We start from the raw sequence: 16508 nt of genomic DNA on the forward strand, positions 1-16508 counted from the left end.
TACCCAGCTGCCCCCTTCCCCAAGTTCTTAAGAATGGAAGTACGATTGGTTGGGACAGGCCTTGACTGGCTCATCTACAGGATGGGAATAAAATATTCTGTGATTCTAGGATGTCATATTCCTAAAGAAAAAGGTTTAATCAGATGATCTCTTGAGTAAGTGATCCCAAGTTTGATGGGGAAGTGTAGAGACCTTGAAGCCACTTGGAATTCCCAGCTCCACTTCCAACAACTCTCACAAGGATATCCCTATGTGTCTCAACCTCCTCCCTCCATCTCTGCTCCAGTGGCAAACAGGAGGCTACAAAAAAACTAATTTTCACACTTTAATTGTGAGCATCTACGCCTCAGAAATGGGTATACAACAAATCATGGCTTGGTATATAGCTTTGTTGATGATCCAAACCTAAGGCAGGGTCAATAATGCAGATTCAGTTTAAAAGTATGTAAGGGGTACATTTCTCGTCTCCAGTGAGATGGTTGTTAAACATTTGCTGGCATATCCCTGGGGTCAAGTGAGTGGGCCTGCTCAGACCCCGCCATTTTGAATCCATGTCTGAGTTGGAGAGATGGATGGGATAGAGAACATTTCAGCCTCCAGTTTCACCCTCCTGCCTTAAGGACCCGCCCTGACCATCAAGCCTCCTTGTTGTGGCATCTCAAACCCCCAGTTCTGATTCCTGCTCTTCCTAGAGAAAGCCCCCGCAATCTGGTTACCACAAGGACTTTGTTGGTGATGAGGTTTTCTGAAGAATCTGATCTGTAGAGATAAAAACATCTGGAATCAGATAAGGAAATGAGAATGGGAAGCAAAGTAAACCCTCCTTACCCTGACCTGAGCCAAAGATTTCCCAGAGACTGAGAGAGCTCCAGTGCCAAGGAGGGTCATTCCTATCCCAAATGGGCAATAAATCCAGTAGTGAGGGACTTAATGAGGGGCTACCCAGGTTGTCAGAGGTCTAAGCAAGAAAGGCTCTATATTGAGTATATGCCAAGGGAGTTCTGTCCAAACAGCAGGTGGTTTTGAAACAACTCTCCTACTCTCCTATGAACAGCTAGATGGCACAATACACAGAGTGCCAGACCTGCAGGCAGGAAAACTCATCTCCCCGAGGTCAAACCTGCCCTTAGACACTTACTAGCTGTGTCACCCTGTGCAAGACACCTCATCCTATTTGCCTCAGTTTTCTCATCTGTAAAATGAGCCGGAGAAGGAAACAACAAACCACTCTATTATCTTTGTTAAGAAAACCCCAAAGAATTGGATGTGACTGAACAATAAAAACAAAAACCCTCTCCACCACCAAAATGGTAGCCAGCTAGCACTTACATAACACCTCAAGGATTACAAAGCACTTTTTACATGTTACCTTTTTATATCCTAACAACACTACTATGAGGGAGGTGCTATTATTATCCCCATTTTAGAGTTGAGAAAAACCAAGGCTAAGAGGCTAGTGTCTAAGGAATGATTTAAACCGGAGTTTTCTTGACACTAAGTCCACTATTTTATCCACTACATCACCTAATCACTCCCTAAAAAAAAGAAAAGAAAAAGCCAGATCCAGACTTTTTGCTACAGTCAAGGACTCCAAGGGAAGAGATCTTTGGGGAAATCCAGGTGTCAGCACTACCCTTTGATGCACAGATACACTTGGGTGTCCAGAAGGAAACTGGAGATCTGGGACAGGCTGGAGGGATCTCAATCAGAAATAGTCTCTGCCTTCTGTTCCATCATGTATCCCAGGCTTTCTATCCCACTTGTATGCCACATGTACTCACATTTCCTCCAGCAGGAACTCTACCTCCAGCTCCTCCTGTCCCTGAAAACCCAAAAGGAAAGGAACAGATGAAAGAATCCTCCTTCCCCCACCCCAAAGGCTCAGCCCCCTATCTAGCAATCAATCAACATTCACTAAGTGCCAATTATGTGCCAGGGGCTGGGTGGTATCTTCAAGTGCCAAACAGGACAATGGGAGGGACCCATAGCTACGTGCATTAGGCTGTGCTCCTAGGAAATTTAATTTTTTTAATGAACATTTATTAAATGTTCAGTCATAGTGATAGGGACTAGACCTGTGATTTCATTGATATAGGAAACCTCTCAGATGAAGAAACTCCCTCTATCAAGGTGGGCTCCCTAGCATCTTTCCTAGAACTTGCAGTCTAGAGAGTTAACTAGAACACTCAGATATTAAGTTCAGGGTCATACAACAGTATGCATCAGAGGCAAGACTTGAACTCAGTTTTCCTTAGCTCTTAAGTAAATTTTCATTTTTTTAAACCCATACCTTCTGTCTTAGAATCAATACTATGTATTGATGGGAGTTAAGTGACTTGCCCAGGTCCACACATCTGGGAAGTGTCTGAGACCAGATTTGAACCCAGGACGTTCCATCTGTAGCCCTGGCTCTCAATCCACTGAGCCACCTAGCTGCCCTCTGCAGTCAATTTTCTAATAACGATTCCACAATTGCCTCTCAATTCATATATAAAATAAATCATCTTTATATACCGAATTTTGAAAAACCTAAAAATTGGACAATTTGTAAATGAAAAACTAAACTTAACTTTAAACTAGAAACCAGAATGAGACACATAATGCTAATTCCTTTGAGATATCCAGGGTTTTCCTGGACACACCAAACACACCCTATAAACACATGTCTTTAGAGAGACCCTACAGGATTCCATATCTTCCACGTCACCAGACCAAATTCTTCTACTTTATGATGATGGATGGGGAAAAGCAGAGATGATATTGTTGCCTAACTTCCCCTCCCCTCCTTGAAACTCTTTCCCCAAGAACTCCAATGCCCCTTTACCTGAGGGTTCAGAGAGAAAATCTTTCGGATGGGTTTGCCAGGGCTGACTTCAATGGTATCAAAAAACACAGTGAAAAGGACATCATCTTTTGTGACTAAGTCTGCATCATAGATTTTCAGCTCCAGAATATTCTGTAGACCCAGGAGAAAATATTTGGGGGACATAAATGAGATAGAGGTGGGGAGAGAGAGAGAGAGAGAGAGAGAGAGAGAGAGAGAGAGAGAGAGAGAGAGAGATGGGTGGGTGGATGGGTGGATGGATGGATAGACAAACAGCCAGTCATATAGATAGATACATAGATCAATGGAAGATAGATAAATAGACAGATGGAAATAGATAAATAGATAGATGGGTGGGTTGTTAGATGGATAGATAGACAGACAGACAGATAGATAGATAGATAGATAGATAGATATACAGATAGATGGATGGATAGATAGACAGATGAATGAATGGACAGAGAAATAAGTGTGCATGGTGATATACATATGTATATATGATAAACAAGACAAGGCAAATATTAGACAAACACAACACATATCTAACTGGATGACCTTGTCCAAACAGGACAATGAAAGGGACAGAGCTCCCCTTCTGGAGTCACTGGTTCAGCTATGTCCAGTAGTGGCAAAGAATCCTCCTTTTCCCTCCCCCCTAAATGCTCAACCCCCTATCTAGCAATCAGTTTGAACCCCAGCTTTTTCAGCCTAGGTGGCCAGGGATATAACACTGCCACCCTGCTTGTCAATATCAGGCTGAATCCCTAGAATCAGAACTGTTCCCTCTGAGAGTTAGCAGAGCTCATCTCTTGGCTGCCCACCTGGATCTTAGAGGGAGGAACACCAGATGGGAACTGAGTTAGAGTAGCTGTAACCATTGGGAGTTGGCATAGTGGAGAAGAACAGGCACTAGTTCTGGACTTAGAGGCACTGAGTTCTACTGAGCAGGCCATAGCCCTGGACCTCATTTTCCTTATCTATGAAATGAGAATGACGGACTAGATCTGTGGTGGTGAACCTGCGACACAGATACCAGAGGGGGCACTCAGAGACCTCTCTGTAGGCATGCCCACTGTTGCCCCAGCAAGGAGTTCACCAGAGTTCATTACTAGAAAGCCAAAGGAATGCAGGGCAGGGCTGCTCCCTTTCCCCTCTCCACACACACCTGAGGCATCACCCACTCCTCTAAAAGGTTTGCCACCACTGGACTAGATGTTCTCTAAGATCCCTTCCAGCTCTTAGATCCAATAAGCCATTTTGTCTCCAAGAAACATGGGATTGAAACCATAAGGGTCCTTAGAGGGCATCAGATCCTACCCTCATTTTATAGATGAGGAAATGGAAGGAGAGTTGTTAAATGGAATCAAACAACTAAGTGTGTGAGACAAGATTTAAGTTCTGATGTCAAGCCCAGAAGTCTATAAAAATGAAAGAGTTGGATTAAATGATCTTTCTAGTTCCATTAACTATAAAATCTGTAACTCTATGTACAAATGAGGACACATAAACATGAAAACATATACAGACATGCATATATGGATCCTAACATCTCTCAGCTTTAGTTTCCTCATCTGGCAAAGGGGATAATAATAGTTGTCACAATTTCTCATTGGGTTTTTGTGGAGATCAAATGAGGAAATATATGTAAAACTCTCTGAAACCTCTAAAGTACTATATGATATGACATGAATGACAGCTATCCTCTTTGCCCCAGCCCCTTTTAAGGAGCCTCACCTTGTGGCAGAGGCCACTAGAGAGACCCTCTCATCCCTTCCAGTCCCATATACTGGGTATGGCCTATGCCCCCCCAAAGTGGGATGTTGAAGAGGTACCCCAACTTTCCAGAAAAAGCTATGAGCCAAGTTGCTTCCTTTGGGGTCTGGTCTTTACCTTGACCTGCCTCTGGATCCGGAAGCTGAAGGTCTCATTCCAAGTGGGGTGATTCGAATTGGAGACAATTTGGGTCTTAAATTTGGTTCTTGAAGCTGTTGGCAGCTGTAAGACCACATATGGGTCAGAATGACTTACTGCCACAAAGGAAGAGAACAGGATGTCAAGATCATACCCTGTTGACCTGAGAGCAGCCTCTCCCTAGGTTCCATTTAAAACCCCCATTATAGGGACAACTAGGGGGCTCAGTGGATTGAGAGCTAGGCCTAGGGACAAGAGGTCCTGAGTTGAAATCTGACCTCAGATATTCTTCTACTTTTGTGACCCTGGGCAAGTCACTTAATCCACATTGCCTAGTCCTTACCCCTCTTCTTCCTTGGAACCGATATATTGTATTGATTCTCAGACAGAAGATAAGGTTTTTAAATTAAGTTGGTTTTTTAAACCCTTACCTTTTGTCTTAGAATCAATACTGTGTATCAGTTCCAAGGGTAGAAGAGTGGTAAGGGCTAGGCAATGGGGGTCAAGTGACTTGCCCAGGGTCACACAGCTGGGAAGCGTCTGAGATCAGATTTGAACCCCGGGCACCCCATCTCCCAAGTCTAGTTCTTTGTCCACTACATCACCTAGCTGCCTTGTGCTTAATAAATGTTTACCAATTAACTGGTTAATCAGATGAATGAAAAAAGATCACAAAGTTCCTAGGAAGCAAGTGGTTTATTTTTAAACCCTTACCTTCCATCTTAGAATCAATACAATATTGGTTCCAAGGCAGATTAGTAAGGGCTGGGCAATTGAGGTTAAGGAACTTGTCCAGGGTCACACAGCTAGGAAGTGTCTGAAGACAGATTTGAACCCAGGACTTTCCATTTGGATCCTGGTTCTCCATCCCCTGAGCCACCTGTCTTCCCTAAGAGAAATTTTTTGTTGTTGTTGGCAGCAATCCACAGAGATTGTCTGCTGAGGCAAAAAAAAGGACCATGACCTGAATCTAAAGATGGGAGATCCTGAGTTCAAAACTGACCTCATACACTTCCCAGCTGTATGACCCTGGGCAAGTCACTTGTTCTGCCTTGGAACCAATACACAGTATTGATTCCAAGACAGAAGGTAAGGGTTTTTAAAAATAAAGGAAAAAATTAAGGAAAATGAACTGCTTCTGAAGGGAAAAGAAAAATAATATCATCAGCCCAGAAGTCTTCTCCCAGAGGCAACTCAAACTAGAGTAAGACTGTCCCTCCTTGGAAACCTAGAGGTGAGCTACTTACGTAAGTCAGCCTGGAACAAATTCCTAGCTTCCAGGATCCTCACAGAGAGCTGGCAGCAGGTAGAGGCTTCATCCTAAAAGGGAAACAATGTAAATAAGTCTCCTTCCAATTATATGCCAAGCCAAGAAAGAGGTAGAGCTTGCCAAGAGATTCTCTGCTCTCTGGAGAACTCTCTTGGGTGCAGACTTATGGCAGCTATTCCAAGTCCAAGGGATCTCCTGAGGCTTCCTTCCCAAGTTCTAACCTTTGTTCAGTTGGTTTTCAGTTGTGTCCCACTCTTTATGACCCCATTGGTGTTTCTTGGCAGAGATACTGGAGTGCATTGCAATTTCCTTCTTCAGTTCATTTGACAGATGAGGAAACTGAGGCAAACAGGGGGAAGTGACTTGCCCAGGATCACACAGGTAATAAGTATCTAAAGCTGGATTTGAACTCAGGAAGATGAGTCTTCCTGATTCTGAACTCAATGCTTTATCTCAATGCTTTATCTGCTGTGCTACCTAGCTACCTTAGTTTTAACTTTGGACAAGTCATAACACTGGGTCTCAGTTTCTTCATCTGTAAAGTGAAGACTAGTTGATCTCCAAGTTCTATTCTATCTCTTCATATATATATATATGTATATATATATACATACATATATATATATATATACATGTATATATATATATATGTCTCCCATATTTCTCTCTTAAGAGTATAGGTTTTTAGGGGGCAGCTAGGTGACTTGGTGAATTGAGAGCCAGACCTCGATGGGAGATCCTGAGTCCAATCTGGCCTCAGATGTTTCCTAGCTGTATGACCCTGGGTAAGGCACTTAACTCCCGTTGCCTAATCCTTACCACTCTTCTGCCTTAGAACTAAGTCAGAAGGTAAGGGTTTTGTTTTTTTTTTTAATTGTCAAGATTTGTTTTACATATAACTAAAAACAATTAAAATATTTTTAAAATTAAATTAAATTTAAAAACACATGCTCATCACTGGCAAATAGGCACCAATTTCTTTCAGCTACTGTTGATCTCTTTATACCCAGACACTCTGCTTAAGTCACTCCCTTGTGTTCTTCATATTTATTAACCTGAATTTCAAATGTGTCAGTTTTTCTCCTGACCTACTACTACCTTCCTTCCTGCTCCAAGAACCTGCCCAAACAAGACTGTCATTGTCCCAGCACAAGCCATACACTCTTAAGCTGCTGCTGTCTCCACCCTCCTCTAGGCATAGTGCACCCTCCCTTCTTCCCCTTCCAAGTGCAATAGAAGAAACTCCAGGGGTGGCTCATGGCTTAGAGAGCCTTCGGCTGGTAAGATCAGGAAGATTTGGCCCTGGGAGTGGCCCCACCATGCCAGCCAGCTTCCTGTTCCATTAGGGTGGGCATGTGAGCATCCTAATGTGGTTGGCTCCTTCCTCAATTTGTGGTGATTAATGATCCAGAAAGACTGAGCGGCATTTGCTGCTTGGGAGCCCTCAATCAAAAGAACAAACTGGCTCAGTTTTTATGGTTTCCAAAAATATTCAGTCTGATCCCCTCCCAGTCACACAGATTCCCAAAGCCAAACTCATCAAGAAGAAGTTGATTCCAAGTCGAGATCCCTCAAGAGATCATTAAGGAAAATTAGGTCCAAAACCTTGGCTCAGAGTAGAACTTGGGCAAAGGTACTGACCACCCTTTGAGGTGCTGATCTCACTTGGAGGTGCCTGTCCTAGAAGGACAGGACCAGAAAAGCCCAACTTCTTCCAGAGAAGTGATAATGTGGGGAGAAGATAGATCAGTGATGGCAAACTTTTTAGAGACGGAGTGCCAGGCCCTTCCCCCCCCAATTTCAGTGCCATGTCTGCTCCCCCAGAGAACAAGTGCCATGCCCCACCCTCCCAGAGACTTAGTGCTGTGCCCCGCTCCCCACCTCACCCCCTAGTCCCCCACCTTACCCCAGACAGAGAAGGATATTGGGCTGTTGAGCAGAGGGACGGATGAAATGAAGAATGTCCTCAGGCACATGGAAAGTAGGAGGGAAACAGCTCTGCCCCAGTCCTTCTGGCTTTCTAGTAACAAACTCTGGTGGGCAATGGCAGGTGTACCCACAGAGAGGGCTCTACATGCCCTTTTTGGCACCCATGCCACAGGTGTGCCATGACTGAGATAGATAATGTCAGAAAGACCCAGGTTCATTTGGGGAGAAGGGACGTAGATCAAACTCCTCTGTAAGAGATAGTCCGATCTGACATCCCCCTACTCTTACTCTACAGGACACTACAGCTCCCTCTCCTTTTGGGGAGCCAACTGACCTTCTAGGAACGATGGAACAATATGGAGTCTTCTTTTGATTTCACCCTCCTAATCCAAAAATCTGAAAATTTCAGGTTTTGTGCCTTCCAAGAAAGAGTCGATGGAGTGTAAATGCAGGTTGAAACATTATATTTCACTTATTCCTTCCTTCCTTCCTTCCTTCCTTCCTTCCTTCCTTCCTTCCTTCCTTCCTTCCTTCCTTCCTTCCTTCCTTCCTTCCTTCCTTCCTTCCTTCCTTTTTCTCTTTGTGTCTTCTTCATTTCTTTTTCATTACTACTTCTTCTCCTCCTCCTCCTCTTTTCCACAAAATGACTAACATGAAAATATTTTACATGTTTGCAAGAATAAAATCTATATCAGATTGCATCTCAGGGTGGAGGGAGATGGGAAGGGAATAATGGAAGGAGGGTGGGAAGGAAGATAAGAAAAGGGGAGAGGATTTGGAGCTCAATTTTTTTAAATGAATATTTAAAAAATTTTACATGTAATTGGGGAAAAATAAAATATTATTTTTAAATGCTAAGCTTAAGTGTCACCTCCTACATAAAGTCTTTCCTTCCTCCCTCACTGATGTTCCCCTTCCCATGATACTACCATGATGTTTGTAAAGCCTTTAGTACAGTACTTGGCCCATGGCAGAAACTTAGCAAATGTATATTCCCCTCCTTTTTGCAAAGCACTTAGCATAGTCCATGGAACATAGTAAGCACTTAATAAATGCATGTTCCCTACCTCTACCCCCCAATCTTGCACTTATTTACATGCATACAGGTTATTTCATCTCTTTTTATCTTTGTATCCCCTGGCACACATAGTAGGTGTTGACTGATTATTGTTCACTCACCGAGACTGATTTTCTTGGCAGACACTGAAATGGTTGGCCGTTTCCTTCTCCAGTAGATTAAGGCAAACAGAGGTTAGGTGTCTTGGGCAGGGTCACCCAGTTTGTAAGTATCTGGGACCAGATGGGAACTCAAACCTTTCTGACTCCAGGTCCAGTGTTCTGTCCACTGAGCTGCCTCCTGTTTGACTGATTACATCTATTATTTAGGATCCTGGGAGTATAGATCTGGGGCTGGAATATGACACATAAAAGGTTCCTCTGACCTCAGAGGCAGTAAGGGCTCTTTCCCTGGAACCAGCTGTTTTTAAACCCATATTACAACCCTAGTGAAGTAAGGGACACTGACATTATTACCCCCATTTCACAGATAAGGAACCTGAGACTCAGAGAGACTAACTGTTCTCATCCAACTAATGTGTCAGAGGTGAATTTTAAACTCAGATCTCTGACTACAGGTCCAGCATTCTGTCCACTCTACCTACCCCACTGCCTCTTCCCAGCAAGGGGCTGAGGCATCTATCTCTTCCTGAACCTACCATCCTACCATGACTACCACCATACCCTGCCTAGTCTCTCTTGAGATATTTAGGAAAGAAAGAACATGGATAGAGCTATCGATAAGTCATACTAAATCCATTTCCCCCCAGATTTGATGATTTCTTTCTGGCCTTTTGCTTCATTGCATTCACAATACATTAGGACAATGGGTCAGGGAACTCTCCTTACAGAAGAGGCCTTGGGTTATACAAAAAACTCTCTCTTCATTTAAAAAAAGAGACAGGGGGCAGTTGGGAAGCTCAGTAGATTGAAAGCCAGACCTCAAGATGGAAGGTCCTGGGTTCAAATTTGGCCTCAGACACTTCTCAGCTTCATGACCCTGGGCAAGTCACTTAACCCCCATTGCCTAGCCCTTACCACTCTTCTGCCTTGGAACCAATACACAGTAGTGATTCCAAGATGGAAGGTAAGGGTTAAAAAAAAAAGACAACACCAGCTGCATTGATCCAGTCTTCACACACTCACCTACTTACCTGCCCCTTTCTTTGGAATCAACCTGTTAGAGAACCACCTCGTCTTCTAGGGACCATTTGCTTCTTTTGTACAATATGAGTTAAATAGATTATCTGTCTTTGCACTGAGTCACAGAAAAGGAGTCAGGATGCTCACAGAACAGTTCAAGGAGGGAATAGGGAAGGGTAGACCCCAGGTCCTGTCTCTGAGGAGAAGAAAGGCAGGAGAAACATGGCTCAAAGACATTGGTCCTTTGGTGGATTGAGGAGTTGGTGATGGAAATTCAGGCTTATGGATGGACATGCTCAATGATTTACATGACATTTGTCCCTGAGATTAGAGATACAAAAAAATTACAGACTTGGGCTGGGGAGAGGACTGGCACAGGGACTATTTATCCTTTTTTTTTTTTTTAAGTGTTCAGGGGGTAGCTGGGTGGCTCAGTGGATTGAGAGCCAGACCTCAACATGGGAGGTCCTAGGTTCAAATCTGGCCTCAGACACTTACTAGCTGTATGACCCTGGGCAAGTCATTTAAGCCCCATTGCCTAGCTCTTACTGCTCTTCTGTTTTAGAACCAACACAGTATCGATTCTAAGATGGAAGGTAAGGTTTAACAAAAATAAAAGTATTATAAATTTAGGTTGCTCTTGGGGTAGGAGGGAGGATGGAATAATTGACCTGGAAAAAAGAGACTGAACCCATTCTTCTAACCCAATCCAGTGGAGCAGACATCCTGTATAACTCACTACAGAGCCAGTTCTAGGCTCCTTTACTGAATGCCCAGTTGTTCTTCTGGATCCTGGGACAGGGTCCCATCAGCCCATCCCAGCAGAAAAGAACTGGATGAAATCACCAAGGTACCTCAGCTCACAGTGGGAACCAGTCTAGGGGCTAGGGAATGTCTAAAGGAATTTGCTATGTCATTTCCCATGAAGGCAATACTATACATGATGGTCAGGTTACTCATTTAATTAACAGTAGATTTCAGTAATAATATTATAACACCTAGCCAAAAGCTTCAAGAAGTCTTACAAGTCTAAAAGTGCTTCCCTTGGTAGACACTGGAATGTAAGCAGAGCTGAGCCCACAGGCTCTGAAACCACACTTTCATCTTTGTTCTTGAGTCTTGCTCAACACTCGGGTTCCTTGAGAATCTAGGTGTCATCACAAAGTCCAATCACAAGGCCTGTGCTGGTTGAGTCATTTCAATCATCTCCAAGATACTGCAGTAGTTTGCCAGCTTTTTCCTTCTCCAGCTCATTTTGCAGATGAGGAGCGGAGGCAAACAGGGTTAGGTGATTTGCCCAGGGTCACATGGCTATTAAGTGTCTGAAGCTGGATTTAAACTCATGAATATGTCTTCCTGATTCTAATCCCAGTGCTCTATCCACCATGCAATTTAGCTATCTGGAATCATATGACCTGTGTTCAAACCCTGCCTCATATACTTATAAAATTATGTGACCCTGGGAGGGAGGGAGACAGAGACAGAGACCCAGGCAGAGGGAAAGAAAGAAAGAAAGAAAGAAAGAAAGAAAGAAAGAAAGAAAGAAAGAAAGAAAGAAAGAAAGAAAGAAAGAAAGAAAGAAAGAAAGAAAGAAAGAAAGAAAGAAAGAAAGAAAGAAAGAAAGAAAGAAAGAAAGAAAGAAAGAAGAAAGAAAGAAAGAAAGAAAGAAAGAAAGAAGAAGAAAGAAAGAAGAAAGAAAGAAAGAAAGGAAGAAAGAAGGAAGGAAGGAAGGAAGGAAGGAAGGAAGGAAGGAAGGAAGGAAGGAAGGAAGGAAGGAAGGAAGGAAGGAAGGAAGGAAGGAAGGAAGGAAGGAAGGAAGGAAGGAAGGAAGGAGGAAGGAAGGAAGGAAGGAAGGAAGGAAGGAAGGGAAGGAAGGAAGGAATCAGCCAAACAAATGTTTATAGAGTGACTGCCATATGCAAAACATATCACTAATTATTATTAGTAGGCAAGAAGTAGAAGGTATGATCCTAGATCCAAGAAGCTCACAATCTAGGTTGAGTCTCATATTCCAACAATAGAGGCAGATCCAAAAACAGGCAGGGGAAAGTAAATGTAGCCATGCTAACTGGCAAGTAGGTGGTACAGTAGAGCAAGCAAGCGATAGTTGGAAACAAAAAGACCTGAGTTCAAATGTTACTTCAGACAGTTACAAGCCATGTGAGCCTGGACAAGTCCCTCAACCTACCTACCTCGGTTTTCTTTTGTTGTTTAATTGTGTCTGACTCTTTGGGACCTATATAGATCATTCCAATATCATCCCTGGGATTTTATTGATAAAGATGCTGGAATGGTTTGCCATTTCCTTGTTAAGTAGATTAAGGCAAACAGAGGTTAAGTGACTTGGCTAGGGTCACACACCTAGTAAGTACCTGAGCCAGATTTGAACGTGAGTCTTCCTGTCTCCAAGCCCAGTACTCTAACCACTGAACTAACTACTTGCCTCCTAAATAGAAATTAAGTGACTTGCCCAGGATCACATAACTAGTAAGTATCTGAGGTCAGATTTGTTCCCAGGACCTCCTGTCTCCAGGCCTGGCTCTCTACCCACTATTCACTGAGCCACCCAGCTACTCCACACCTATAGAGTGTTTATTTACTAAAGGCTTAGGCATTTGACAATTATTATTTCATTTGATCCTCTCAACAATCCTGGGCAGTGGGGGCTAATATAATCCCTTCTTTACAGTTGGGGAAATCGAGGCAAATAGAGATTAAGTGACTTGTCCAGGATTATATGGTGAGAGAGTGAGTCCAAGGCAGTATTTGAACCAATCTTCCCCAGGTCTCATCCCAAGCTCTATCTCCTGCACCACTTGGCTTCCCCAATAACGAAAGCATCTACTTCTCCGGATTGTTGTAAGATTCGAAGGAGAGCATTTCACAGCCCTTCAAGCACTAAGTAGATGCTGGCTATTAGGAGTGCATGTCCCTTCAGTCCCAGGAGCCTCTGGAGCTTGGGAATGGAATCCAGTCAGAAACATTCCACAAAGGAAGGGTCGGACATGACAGGGAGCCTCTGAAGCATGGAGCCTGGCTGTGGCAGTCATACCTGAGGAGGCTAGAGCCTCCTCCTTCCTTTGCCTTTCTTCTGGAGTCTTGATTGGGAAAAGGGCGGAATCAGGACTCTGACTCACTCCAGTCATTTTGCCCAAAGTTCTCCTCCTACCTCTTTTCCCCCTCCTCTCTTACTGATGCAGAGGGACCTCAGTCTTGAGCAGGACCAGCCCTACAGGAACCTCATTATAATAGAAAATACTCTGGTTCTGAAGTCAGAAGTCCTTTCTCTAACAATTATTTGGCTCTGTGACTATAGGCAAGCACTCCCCCACCCTTTTAAACCCTTATCTTCTCTCTTACTATCAATTCTAAGACAGAAGAGCAGCAAAGGCTAGGCTATCAGAGTTAAGTGACTTGTCCAGAGTCACATAGCTAAAGAAAACCAAATTTGAACCCATGTCCTCCTGATTCCAGGCTAGTACTCTAACCACTGTACTACCTGGTTTCCCCTAGGCAAGTCGTTTACTATCCCTGGGCCTCAGTTTCCCCTTCTATAAAATGAGGTTAGACCAGATGAGGTTAGACCAGATGAACAAAATTCTTTCCAGCTCTAACATTATGCATTTTATCACTGGTACAGATCCCTACCCACCTCCCTTTATGGAATATCACTAGGACCCCCCACTACTCTCATACCCAGTGACCAAAACTTCTAGTTAGGCTCCAGAATAGAGCAATTTGTCTGTAATTAGTTCTAAATTCAGATTCCCGAAGCACAGCTTCCATGACTCCAAAGGCTTCAGAAACAGCACAGACTAGAGGGCAACGAGGTAGCTCAGTGGATTGAGAGATAGACCTAAAGAAGGGAGGTCCTGAGTTCAAATTTGTCCTCATATACTTCCCAGCTGTGTGACCCCTGGGCAAGTCACTTAACCCCCCATTGCCTAACCTTTACTGCTCTTCTGCCTTGGAACCAATATACAATATTGATTCTAAGAGAGAAGAAAGAAAGAAGAAAGAAAGAAAGAAAGAAAGAAAGAAAGAAAGAAAGAAAGAAAGAAAGAAAGAAAGAAAGAAAGAAGAAAGAAGAAAGAAAGAAAGAAAGAAAGAAAGAAAGAAAGAAAGAAGAAAGAAAGAAAGAAAGAAAGAAAGAAAGAAAGAAAGAAAGAAAGAAAGAAAGAAAGAAAGAAAGAAAGAAAGAAAGAAAGAAAGAAAGAAAGAAAGAAAGAAAGAAAGAAAGAAAGAAAGAAGGAAGGAAGGAAGGAAGAAAGAAGAAGGGAAGGAGGGAGGGAGGGAGGGAGGGAAGGAGGGAAGGAAGGAAGAAGGAGAATGGGGCACAGAGAGAAAGAGAACAAAAAAGAGAGACATGCACAGAAGAGACAGAGAGAAACAAACAGAGGGAGACATACACACAGAGGAGAGGAGAGACACAGAGAGAAAGAACAGAGGAAGAGAGAAAGCAAGAAAAAGAGGGCAGAATTGAGAAATTAATCAAGCTATGCCATCATTAATGATTTCACAGATAGGGTCACATATCTTGCATTCTGAGTCCATCTAATTAAACCATTTGGGTTTGCTTGCCCATTCAGTCAGGGTTTGCAACAGTCAGGGAGGTAGATGGCAGAGTTTTCCCACAAGAGAGTGAGACCTGACATTAGCACCATGGACAGCCATGGGGTCTTGTCCCCCTGACACTCTGGCTTCAGTTCCTTTAATTATAGTGATAACAGACCTGGCTAATTTGCTTTATTAAGTTTGCAAAATGCCTTATGCACATTTTCTTATTGGAGCCTCATAATACCCTTATAAGGAAGGTATTACAAGTATTATTATTATCTTCATTTCACAAATAAAGAAAAAAATTTTAGAGAGATTGACTTGTTCATAATTACTTTGCTGCTAAGTGTCAGAAGTAGGATTTGAACCAAGGTGTCCCTGACTCCTTTGGCAGCTGGACAGTGCAGTGGATAGAGCGCCAGGACTGTAATCAGGAAGATGAGTTCAAATCCAGCTGTGTGACCCTGGGGAAATTACTTAACTTTGCTTGTCTCAGTTTCCTCATCTATCAAATGAGCTGGAGAAGGAAATGGTCAACCACTCTGGTTTCTTTGCCTAGAAAACTCCAAATGGAATCATGAAGAATAAAACACAACTAAGACAGAAGAGCAGCAAAGGCTAGGCTATCAGAGTTAAGTGACTTGTCCAGAGTCACATAACTAAAGAAGACCAAATTTGAACCCACGTCCTCCTGATTCCAGACTGGTACTCTAACCACTGTGCTACCTGGTTGCCCCTAGGCAAGTCTCTTAATATCCCTGGACAACTGAACAACAACTCCCTGTCCCCAAGCCCAGCACTCTGTCCACTATTCCATGCTAGAGTGACTAACTTTTAGTGTCATATAGAATCATGTGGCAACTTGGGATGCATAGAATGACCCTCGAACTATGGCCTATTCCCCAATCTAGCCCAGTGGGAGAGGCTGACCACCCTGAGACTAATCCTCCCAATTTTCTCCAGAAGGTAGGAGGCATCTTAGCATGAATGTGCTGTCAGACAACCTCGAATGAAGAAGAAAGGCTCCTGGGTAACTCACACCTGGCATCTCTGCCTCCAATCCTTTCACTTTAAAGTATTACAGTCTCTCTGGACATTTTCCCTCCAGCAACTGACTGTACCCAACCCAGGTCAGAGAAGAGTAGGTCTCACATCCTGCACCTGCCCTCAGCCTAGCCAAGGACACATGACCTGCTTTCTTTAGGCCAGCTGGAAATTTCCCTCAGTCTAAGCTGAGCCCAGCCTTCCAGAAGCACCCAGGGTCTATCGGTGAGCTCGGAGGCACTGTTACCTGGTGAGGAGAGCAGGGCAGACCCTCAGACACCAGGCTCTCCATGGCATAATAATCCCTCTGCCTCTGAAGCTACTCTTCAATCAGCTGCTGACAAGGATAGCTGCTCCCCAAGTGTGTGGCAGGCTGTGACAGCCCGGTAGGGATGGGACCTTCAATCTGATGGCCTCAGTGGATCAGGAGTCCTATAAACAGGTTTGAGGCTCCACCCTCTGGGTGACTCCCACATTTGAGAGCCTTTCCCCTTGCTTCACCCCAAAGTACGATTCATTTACCCGGCACTGTGAGATACCACCCTAGGGCACCAGGGTGGAGCCCCACTTCCAAGACTGAGCTGACAAGGGAGATAGATGTAGCCAAAAAACTGTCCACACTGGGTAACCTAGAAGGAAGGGAGGAAAGACCAGAAGCTAGGGTGAGCTAGAGAGTAAAGATCATTCTGGTACCAGCCTTTGAAGCAACTTCCTAAACTGAGGCCCCTGATGGGAGCTGCTCTGGGCATCTCTGTGCCCTAGGTCTCAATGGGA

General features: G+C 43.7%; 1 protein-coding gene across 1 annotated transcript in view; it reads right to left on the reverse strand.

Moving 5' to 3' along the window:
- LOC100620032 (cytosolic phospholipase A2 delta) overlaps window positions 1-16112 on the reverse strand; it is a 37926-nt gene extending 21814 nt beyond the window's left edge. The window contains exons 1-6 of the mRNA XM_056810324.1: window positions 15982-16112; window positions 5983-6055; window positions 4715-4851; window positions 2825-2956; window positions 1782-1822; window positions 717-759 (exon numbers count right to left, since the gene is read on the reverse strand). Of these exons, the coding sequence (XP_056666302.1) occupies window positions 717-759; window positions 1782-1822; window positions 2825-2956; window positions 4715-4851; window positions 5983-6055; window positions 15982-16026 (471 nt within the window). The 5' untranslated portion in view covers window positions 16027-16112. The remainder of the gene's footprint in view (window positions 1-716; window positions 760-1781; window positions 1823-2824; window positions 2957-4714; window positions 4852-5982; window positions 6056-15981) is intronic.
- Window positions 16113-16508: the final 396 nt, after the last annotated feature.

This window comes from Monodelphis domestica, chromosome 1 (assembly GCF_027887165.1).
Source record: "Monodelphis domestica isolate mMonDom1 chromosome 1, mMonDom1.pri, whole genome shotgun sequence".
NCBI classification, from domain to species: Eukaryota; Metazoa; Chordata; class Mammalia; order Didelphimorphia; family Didelphidae; genus Monodelphis; species Monodelphis domestica.